Source organism: Odontomachus brunneus, unplaced genomic scaffold (assembly GCF_010583005.1).
Source record: "Odontomachus brunneus isolate Ranch 3 - 2012 unplaced genomic scaffold, Obru_v1 Obru_scaffold_076, whole genome shotgun sequence".
NCBI classification, from domain to species: Eukaryota; Metazoa; Arthropoda; class Insecta; order Hymenoptera; family Formicidae; genus Odontomachus; species Odontomachus brunneus.
Genome location: NW_022639526.1, coordinates 319,289 through 329,468, shown reverse-complemented (window position 1 = coordinate 329,468; position 10,180 = coordinate 319,289). Strand labels below are relative to the sequence as shown.

The 10,180-nt window shown below is 45.1% G+C and overlaps 2 protein-coding genes across 2 annotated transcripts in view; one reads left to right on the top strand and one right to left on the bottom strand.

The window, feature by feature from the left end:
- LOC116847278 (dynein heavy chain 7, axonemal-like) overlaps nucleotides 1-10,180 on the bottom strand; it is a 23,036-nt gene that overhangs the window by 5,763 nt on the left and 7,093 nt on the right. Inside the window, exons 10-23 of the mRNA XM_032822110.1 lie at nucleotides 9,305-9,703; nucleotides 8,646-9,034; nucleotides 7,630-8,248; nucleotides 7,254-7,442; nucleotides 6,463-6,992; nucleotides 5,804-6,352; nucleotides 5,321-5,512; nucleotides 4,555-4,781; nucleotides 3,722-4,092; nucleotides 3,146-3,326; nucleotides 2,494-2,792; nucleotides 1,416-1,580; nucleotides 1,081-1,321; nucleotides 153-442 (exon numbers count right to left, since the gene is read on the bottom strand). Of these exons, the coding sequence (XP_032678001.1) occupies nucleotides 153-442; nucleotides 1,081-1,321; nucleotides 1,416-1,580; nucleotides 2,494-2,792; nucleotides 3,146-3,326; nucleotides 3,722-4,092; nucleotides 4,555-4,781; nucleotides 5,321-5,512; nucleotides 5,804-6,352; nucleotides 6,463-6,992; nucleotides 7,254-7,442; nucleotides 7,630-8,248; nucleotides 8,646-9,034; nucleotides 9,305-9,703 (4,641 nt within the window). The remainder of the gene's footprint in view (nucleotides 1-152; nucleotides 443-1,080; nucleotides 1,322-1,415; nucleotides 1,581-2,493; nucleotides 2,793-3,145; nucleotides 3,327-3,721; nucleotides 4,093-4,554; nucleotides 4,782-5,320; nucleotides 5,513-5,803; nucleotides 6,353-6,462; nucleotides 6,993-7,253; nucleotides 7,443-7,629; nucleotides 8,249-8,645; nucleotides 9,035-9,304; nucleotides 9,704-10,180) is intronic.
- The window catches only part of LOC116847281 (elongation factor Ts, mitochondrial), a 19,824-nt gene continuing 18,468 nt past the window's right edge, over nucleotides 8,825-10,180 (top strand). Inside the window, exon 1 of the mRNA XM_032822120.1 lies at nucleotides 8,825-8,829. The gene's annotated coding sequence lies outside the window, so the exon portion shown is untranslated. The remainder of the gene's footprint in view (nucleotides 8,830-10,180) is intronic.

The following is a 10,180-nucleotide window of genomic DNA, read 5'->3' as shown; positions in this document are numbered from 1 at the left end:
TCTCTCTCTCTCTCTCTCTCTCTCTCTCTCTCTCTCTCTCTCTCTCTCTCTCTCTCTCTCTATCAGCAACCGAAAAACAAAAAAGAGAGGAGAAAAAGGGAGGAGAGATTACGGAGAGACGCAGGAATCGATCTCGATAGTCGCGTTAGCACCTGTGTGACCAGAATGGAGGACAGCATCAAGTAGGACTCCTGCTGATCCTTGATAATGTCGGCATTCTCGTGCATACCGAAGACGCTGGGCGCGGTAGACATCGGCAATTCCTTCACGTAGTCCAGGAATAGACTATACTCGCTAACCGTCGGTACGTAATACAGACCGCTGGGGTCGAACAGATATTTCTCGTGGACCACGACCTCCCGGCGGTAGAATCGCTCCAAAATGGTGTTCAGGGCCCGTCGGTCCCACTCGTCGGTTACGCGACCGCCGTAGTTGCATTCACCTTGACGATAAAATAAAAAAGAAGAGAAACAGAGTGAGGGAGGGATCAAAGGACACGCTAATGAGAACCGCCATTAAGATGTTTTCGATGTTACTTTTATACAAGCACTTTTGGGAGCTTTGAATCACGGCGGGGATCGTTCGTACCTTCTTATCGCGAAAAATCAAATGCACGTATTTCACCCATTGGAAAATCCGTATTTTTCTCTCCCAAGAAAGAGAAAGAGAGACCGCGATGATTCGCGCGCTGGGCATCGAGTGTGCGTGTTTGAATAATTAGAAACGGTTGGAAAGAAGATGAGAAACGTGAATATAGTGTAATGTACAAAATAATACGAGTCAGTTTTTCCCAGCCAGGAGCAACTTTTTCCAACGATCATTCTCGGTCGCTCTGTCTCTATTCGGCGCTAATTCAATTTCAATCACGGGATTCGATTAATTTCTTCTGCTAAATTTTCTTCGTGCTCGCGATTAACAACTTGCCCGTGAATTCCTTCCTCAAGAGCTCCCACACGCGCGGCGTGTTTCCGACGTCAGTTAAATATCTCATTCGAGCGAACATCGCACTCGTATGAGGTGTCGAGCAGAGAACGTGCGTGTGAGAGAACGGAAATGCAACGAAATGTATCGTTCGCATACCCGTCAGATACTTGAGCGCGGTGTACTGCACGTCGTCGTACTGGTCGAGGAATATCTTGAGCTGCTGCGCGCTGATACGCAAATCCGTCTCGTTGAATTCGTACTGATTGTTCCAGCCGATCGGCCCGAATTTCCGGCGCTCCTGCACGATGGCGTGAAAGAAGCAGAGGGAGAAGAGCAGCTTCTTGAAGGTCCCCCTCTGCGACGACGTGTCGAAGAACTCGCGATCGCATATTGGATCCTGCCGCGACATTTAACCCGATCACTCATCGCGCTAATCTCGCGCGGCGCAATATCGAAAGAAGGAAGGGAGGAAAAGAGAGACATTGTCTTACCTGCAGAAAAGATCGCATGATATTCGCGCGCAGTCCTTTGGGAGGCTCGTTCGTCAACTTCACGCCGTTCTGGAGAACGCTGACGGGGAAATACCCGAACGGGTAGCTCGTCAGCCAAAGCCGAAAGTCGGGATGCACCGTGTCCGGCGTGAAACTTTCGCAGATCTAAAGTGGCAATGAGAAAGAGGAGAGATACTAGAGAGGGGAGATGAGAAAAGGAATGTACTTTTAAACGATAAAGGCTGCGAGATACACATGCGTAGCATCATTACACCAAGAAAGAAGATATCCAGGAAATAAAAACAAATTTACTCTCAATGAGTATTAACTCTTTCAGGATGGGAGACATTTTTTGAGGCTCTACGGCCTTCATGCGTATTTCAGAAATTATCGATCCGATATTCACAAAAATTGATATATAGAGGTTTTTTGGAATGCTCTTTCCAAATTTAAGGTAAAAAATGTAAAATTCAAAATGGCGGATCAAATATGGCGATTTTCGAGATGCCAAATTATGTAAATATGACTCAATTTCCGTGGAACTTCATACTCTCTAAATTTGAATTAGTGAAAATCTTGACTGCTTTCCAGTTTCGCTCTTCTTGGAGCTCATCAGTACCACACAAACTTTAGTTAGCGACAGACTGGAACAAATGATATTTACAATATATTTACATACTATATACAAATATTCGATTTCAGTTCTCAAAAAAGTATTTTTAAAAAGTTTCATAGTTCAAATTTCACGCAAATTGAATGATATTTATATTATTTATCACTTTTTCCGCTATATTGAGTTTGCCATCTTAGATCACAGAATCTTAACAATCTAAGTTCAGATTCGGATTTAACGACTCCAAAAGCCCATAAAATACGTACTTCCCTATAATTATCTCCCCGAGCAACCCTCCGTTCTGAAACGGTTAATGGCACCAAAAATTACTTTCTAGAATGATTTGAATTGCAGATTTTCTTTTACAAAAGCGTTAATTCGACATCAAAATAAAAGCTGTGAATGTAATGTTTCCATGATATTTCTTACGCAAGAAACGAAGTGCTCGTCGAGCTCGCGAATCACCTTTTCCAGGACAGGCATAAAGCTCTTAGCGACGTGACAGTTCTGCAGCACCACCCAGGTGCCGTTCTTCACGCCCTCGTCGATGAGACCGGCGGCGATGATCCCTTGCCCCTGACCCAAGGATAACGAGAACAGCCTGCTGGTGCCGAAGCCCTGGTCGTCGGCGAATTTCAGCAGGATCGCCATAGGATCCGCGCCGGGTGTCAGGACGAATATGAGCGGCACGCAGGAGTTGGAGTCCGCGAAGGAGGCCGCCAGGTCGAAGGGTGGCGACTCGATGAATTGATGGCCTAATTGCTCTGCCCGAAGGAAAATGGGAGATTCGCGCGCGAGCGAATTAGCGCGCAGGGCAGGTCGAATGGAATTATTCATAAGCACATTACTCGGGACGAGATCGCAACGAAGCGCGATAATTTCGCGGAGGGCCCTTCGCGAATGCACAGCGCGCGCGTGACATATCTCTCGGGGTCTTTAAGGATCGCGTTATATCGCGCAGGATTTCGTTCCTTCTTCGCCGGCGTGTACAGAGTGTCCCGATTCCGGACTCGCCGGATACGTCCTTTTTATCTGGATCAATTTATTCGCAAAATGCGGACGCGAATGCTCTTGGCTTCCCTCTGTTTGTTTTCCTTTCTTTTCTAAGTAACCTTACCTTCGACGAATAATTGCGCCGCCGGCATGACTTTGTCGGGACGAATGCAACGAAGCACCAGCATCCTCTCGAAGTTGTTGAGTTTGTTCCAAGGCGCGGGAAAAAGCAGGGTATGAGGCTCCTTGTGATCGAATACCTTCTTCCACTCGCCGACGTTTTTCGTGTAGCTGTCTTTCACTCCCTGGGCGATAAAGTGCGCAAGAGTCGTGATAGAAATAGCGGTGTTCCGGCAAAAGAAATAATTAATCGCGCGCGCGCGCGTTCAATTGATCCTTCTCAATCGGGAATCTTCCTTACGCGATCGAATTATTTTTTAACGCAATTTTTCGCGGTTTAAGAACTCGTTATACACCATTCGGAACGCGACACATTTGCTACGACTCCGTTAAGCTTAACGGCGCATCTCCTTTAGAAAGACCATTCCCTTTTGCAAACGAATTTTTGTCGATTTTTCTCGAGATGGCAGTTTTCTCAAGAAGATTTCATTCACTTTCGCACTCGTGGCGTTCAAGCTAATCTTTACAAGAGAGATTCACGTCAACCTTAACGTTTCTCGTATCGCTCAGGCAATTTTACCGTAAATCCCGGCACGCCGTCCAGCCGGCACAGCTCGTCCCAGGACCGTGACGGCAGCCAATCGGTGGGATTGGCGAAGGGATTCTCGAGGCCGACGCCGCCGGTCAGTAGAAATATCCACTGAGCCATCGAGAACTCGCCCTGCTTGTTCAGCAAGTTCACCGACAACAGGACCGAGAAAAGGAGCTTGTCCTTCTCGAAGAGCGAGCGGCATATGTTCACGTATAGGGAATAGGTGAAGTACTTGGTGAGGTCCTCCAAACGTTGCTCCATGCTCTCCGCGCGCGGCGTATTCTCGATCGTGTTCTTGAAGAGATTGACGAACCAGGAGAGGGAATACTGGTACATCGGGTCGATGTTCGCCAACATAGCTGAGAGGAGACAGAGTAGAAAATACCGCGGGTCGAGAGCTTATTCCTCTCGCGAAATATTCCGGAGTTTTGCGAACGGCGAAATTCGCCACCACAGAAAGTTTGAATTTCAGGACGAGTCGACATCGAAATTTCAAATTCTATTTCGTACGAAATGTATTGAAATATGAAAATACGCGAAATATGAAATATTTTATCGGTATGATTCGACGATATAATGAAATTATGATGACGTAATATTTTCTTTCTTGTTGATTTCGTTCATCGTCTCTGTAGGCGTGAGATTGATCTCTTTTTACCTCATTTTCCTTCTAGCACAAAGTGTGCTAAGTTTTTGACCGTATATTTAAATGAAATAAATAAATAATGACGTGATAATGATACGACGATACGATGACATGTGGTGATTTTTCTTGATATAAAATTCAGTCACACCTGCAGTTGCGTTTTATTCTTGCTCACCGATTGTGAAGAAGAGAACCGTGCTGTAGACCGCGATCGGCGTGTACTGCAACCTCGCCGTGTCGATAGACTTCTCGGTGACCTCGGCGGCGGTTTGCTTAGCCTGAATCTCGTCCGACAGAGTCTTGGAAGAGCTTAACACGCCGATAGCTGTCTCGTCCTCGAGTATATTCTCCTCGGAGCTCGACAGCACCTCCAAGATCTTGTTCTCTATTTCCTGTAACATTCTGCGAAAATACACCGCGATACATCTCGCTCATCGGAGTGAATGTGAAAATAAATAACGACGTGATAATGACACGATGATATGTGATAAAATTTTTCTTGATATTTAAAATTCAATCGCAACTGCGGGTATTTTCTTTGTGAGAACGACAATAATTTTACGCTCTGTAAGAGAAAAAATCTAAAAACTAAAAAGTATTTCTATATTCGATCATTCCGAGTGAACGTGAAACGAGAGAGGTAAATAAAGTCTCGTAAAATCAATATTTAATTACACGTGAAACTCATCTCTCCGTTGTGTCTATTTATTTGTCATTATCATATCACTATCGGCAAAAAAATTTGATTTCATCGTGCCAAAATAATGATACCCGATATAATTATTAACAATCAAGCATCTTTTTTAACGTACGACGCGTAATAATTTCCCGAAGGCGAAATATCCGAATTATCCAATAAAATAATTTCCCGTGATTATAATTATTTGACGTTCCGTGCAAGATAACGAGAGACAAGATTGAACAGGATATTCGATTCGTACTTTTTATTGGCCGCTCCCTGGACTATCAGCTGATTCTTCTCGGCTTCGAGATCAGGCCTTTCCTTCGCGACGACTATACCCAAGAGCTGATCGTCTAGACCGACCGGAGTGATCATGAAGTTCAGCAACGTCACCTTCACCACCACTTCCGGCAGATAATGCGGATTTCGCAGTTTCGTGGTGATGTAAAATCTGCGGGGGTCGTGCACGAATTAGTGGGTGAAGTTTCGAATGAGTTTCACAAGCTCATAAAACCTACAATGAACTGACAAAAACTTCAAACTGCAAATTCATTCTGCTTTATTGGAATCCCTTCTCCGCTCGGAAATAATTTGAATAACAGAAGATAAATTGAATAAATTAAGAGCGTGTTGAATCGAAATGCTAACGGCTTGAAAACAAATGTTATATTATTGTAATACGTAAATTAATATTATATTATGATATCAAGATAGAATGAGTCGAATCGATAAGCACACGTACCGAAACTTGTCGGAGTACTCAATGATGCTGTCGCCGATCTTGATGCAGAGCGTGCCGCCAGATCGGAAGGTCTGCTTCATCAGCAATGGCTCCAAGGCCGCGTCCAACTCCTCGCCGATGTTCTCGAGCAACACCGGCTGCCCGAACTGCACGGCGTTCTCTAAGACCCTCACGTAGTCTGGCTGGGTCAGCTTGATGACGTTCAGGTTCGACGCCTTTTCCATGTTCTTCACCCACTTGTTCGCCTGGCCCTGCGGGTCGATCATCAGCGGCCATCGGCGCGAATTCGTGACGATTATGGCGTTGTCGATGGAGAAGAGGTCGCTCGGCAGGCCGAATATGTTCCAAGACCTAATGAGCACCGGGTCGCCCAGCACCTGAGTCAGCTGGTAGTCTTGTGTGCAAACGACATTCAAGCTAGTGCAGAACCCCACCCAGTTCTCCAATTGCTGCTGTCGAAACTGCGTCGTGAACACGCCCAAGTAAGCGACCACCCCCGCGCTGATGAGAATGTCGCCTGTCAGCTTGAAGTATCTCTTGCCAAGCGATCTGGAAGCAGAAAGAATCGGTCTTTTCCTCTGTCGAGAAGTTATTCAAAGTCCCAAAGTTATCTCTCGAAAACTTATCACGCGAGAGGATTGAGTGCTCAGAGTCGTTACTTGGCATTGTCCGACCATCTGGTGTACTCGCCACCGAGTCCACCGATCAGTTCTTTGGCTCTCCTCAGCTTCTCCTCGCACTCCTTCACCTCGTCAGTCATCGCCTGGTAGTCCGCCTTTCGTTGGGCTAACAGAGTCTCGAGATTGGCCAGTCTATCCTGCACTTCCTGCAGCTGGCTCCTCTTGAGGTTCAGCTGCTCCATCGCGGAAGCGTAATCAGCCTCGGCTTCAGCCAGAGCTTGTCTCTTCGGCGCTACCACCTTGGCGACTTTGTCGTATTCCGACAACGCAAACACCCAACGGCACAGGCCTTCGCAGGCGGTCGACACGGTCCTGATGCGTTCTGGGTCGAAGTTCGGGTTCGTCAAGATCGTCGTGCGGATCTTCGTCATGATCCTCTCCGGGACGTTGTCCTTGTCGTAAGTGAGTAGAGACTCTAAAAATCGTATGTCCCCCAGCATGCGAAGCGAGGGCTTCCAATAGTCATCCATTGCGCCTTCAGGAGTCTGAACCTTCTCCGGTTTCACGTCCTGCGACAGAGAGATTTTTTAAGGTTTTAGGATAATACAATACCCCAACAATTATATTCGCTCTTAATTTAATCTTTAATTAATCTTCTTAATTATAATTCTAGAAAATATATTCCTTCTTATATATAGTTACTATATAATTATATACACAGAAGAATAAAAATTTTTAAGGGAAATGAGCGAATCTTCGATGCGAAAGAATAATTAATGAGTCAGTCAATTGTGCAATGTTTTCGCGTGAGATATAATTATCGTAATCACTTTCAATATGCAAATCGCCTCCATGACCAATCGCACGCCGGCCGGAGGGCGCTTCATGGACTTCACGATCTGAATGTCCTGCGGCGTCAAAGTGTTCAAAGCATCATTCGCCGCGTTCAGTATCGGCATCACTTCCTGCAGATCCGCGTCGCACTCGGCGCGGATTTCATCGGCTTCCGCGGCGACTACCTGTACCATAATAAAACAAGATTTGATAAAAATTAACAACCAGAAGACGCGCAAATTACCTGAGAAATATCTCGATATTAGTTGATAGATTCGAGAGACTGAAAAATCTATTAAAAATAAAACTCGCGCAACTAACAACAGCGACTCTTGAAGCGAATTTTGAATCGCGAATTTACTCTCCACTCACCAAAGCGGCCTCTTCATCCTTCTTAACGACCTGTTCCATCGCGCTGGCTTCCTCGCTCTCGCGCTGCACGTCCAAGAACATACCCTCCACGTCCTTTGCGGCCACCAACAGCTTTGGCTGCAAGGCCACCAGGATCTCCTGCATCCTGCCGACTTGTTTGTGCGTGCTGTCCAGTCTGTCGAGTCCGCCCTCGTAGCGCTTCTTGCCGTCCAAGACCTCCTTTCGCTTTCGGTTCAGCAGAAACTTGAAGGTGTTGATCAGCTCGAGGTACGACGTCGGCGTGACGTAATTGTAACGATTCAACATCCTGCAGAAGTACTTCGTGAGATCATGCGTGGACGTGTGGAAGTATTGGCACATCTCGATGCAAGCCTGACGCTCCTCCGTCGGCATTTCGATCTCGCCCAGGAACTTGGTCGCCACCGCGAGCAGCGCGTCCTCCGGCCATGGCTGCAGCCAATCGATGGTGCAGCAGTTCACCAGCGCGGGGAACTTGCGGACCCGCGTGCGGAAGTTGTCGCCGATCGGCGACATCGTCAGCACTATGTGCAGGTGCTCGCGCACTGTCTGCACGAAGAAGTTGAAGAGCGCCACCGGACTGCCGTCCGTTTGTATGGATCTGAAGACGACATCTTTTGATTATGGTTTCAATCCACATCGAGAAACAAGCATAAATGCAAAGTAACAAATCGCGGAATATAAGGAAATTCCTCTCAACACTTTAACTTCATTTATAGCTATCGCAAAATTTTGAACATTCTATTTTTTACTTAAATTCCAAAAAGTCGGAACTTTATATTGTTGAAATTTTACTTCTACAACTCTTCTGCTATACTTTCGCGGAAAAACATTTTTTAACTGATCACTTAAATAATTCTATCCTCAATAGGCAAATTTAATTAATATATGTCGAGCGAACCTTTATTAGGACAGACTCATTGATATTATTGATGATACGTCCAGAAATTTATATTACTATTGAGAACGAAATATTTTATTTTTTAAATTTAGGATACTTGTCTCTCTGCCGATCGATGATTCGCATTTGCTCGCAAATTTCGGCCTTCTCGTCGGTCGTGAAGAGATTCGGCACCTCGCCGGAATTGAGTAAATTGCTAACATCCTCCAAGAAGATCTCTTCTTTAATCTGCGTGTCCATAAAGAGAAAGACGGTGTGTAAATCGCTCGCTGCGCTCTTCCGTAGAATGATCCTTAGGTCGTCGCGCCACTCGTGAAGGCCGTATTGCTGGGTCATTTGAATCTGGAAGAGCTCATAGTCTGATATGTGAGCCGCCAGTTTCGTTAGAGACTGTCGACCGGAACCACCCATGCCGACCAGAAGAACGTGGCTTCGCGGTTGCATCATCACTCGGTAGATTCTCGAGAGATGCTCTATCGCGAATCTGTGAACATAATATTCACTCGTTCACCAACTTTCTCTAATCAATACCTTAATAGTAAAGGCGCCATAAAAAATTGTATGGGACTTTTCTGTTTAATTTGATGCGCGTTCTACCTGAGTACTTTAATTCAGATCTTTATTATTCATATATTTTATTAATATTTTATTTTTATTTTTAGTATTTTATTAATATTTTAATACTTTATTAAGAGATATTATTTGAAGAAAAATTGGCGAGTGATTAATGTTTGACACCCTGCATTATATCATAATAATTAATATTGTATCACGGTCATTTATTCGATAATATTGACTGAGAACTTGCCTGAAGAGGACGAGATCCATAGGTGTTTTCGAGATCGAATTGTATTCCGCGAGATACTCCTCCACTGCCGAAGCGAGCGCGTCCCAATCGTGAATCTCGATGTACACCTTCTGATCCGCTGTCGGGTCATGAAAGTCACAGTAGATGAGGTTTCGCAGATGCACCTCGGTCAGTCGCGTGCTAGACTCGTCCAACAAGTCCGCAAATAGCTCGTCCATGTCGTCCTGCATGTGTTCCTTTATAGTCCTTCGAAGCTGACTCACCAGCCACTTATTGTCGGTCTCGTCAACCAGCCGGTCACCGTAAACGCGGAGGACCTCGTGGACCCACAAACGTCTCATGTCGCTCTAGAAGTATTTTTTCAACGAAAAATCATGTGGAGATTTATATTATCTTCTGCAAGTGTCGTTTGCAACATCGACATCACTGTAATCGCGATTCTCGATCGGAACGAGTATTACACAAATTCTGCGATACTAATTACATATTTACCTAATCCTATAATTCGCACTTTAATTCAGGTTTTGATTTAATGCATAACATTTTAACCGATTTATAAAATATTAGGTGGTAAACTTAGTTTCTGCGGTTTTTTTGTTTAAAAAACTCATTTATTTCGACATCAAAAGCAAAAAATACATTAATCGAAGTATTTTCCCTCGCTAGCTATACATTTTTCCCATCTTTCGGGCAACGCGTAGATTCCGCGACGATAGAACGATTGGTCTTTTGATGCAATCCATTCGTCGATCCATTTTCGCACATCCTCGTAATTTCTGAAGTGTGTATCCACCAAGCCGTGCTGCATCGACCGGAACAAGTAA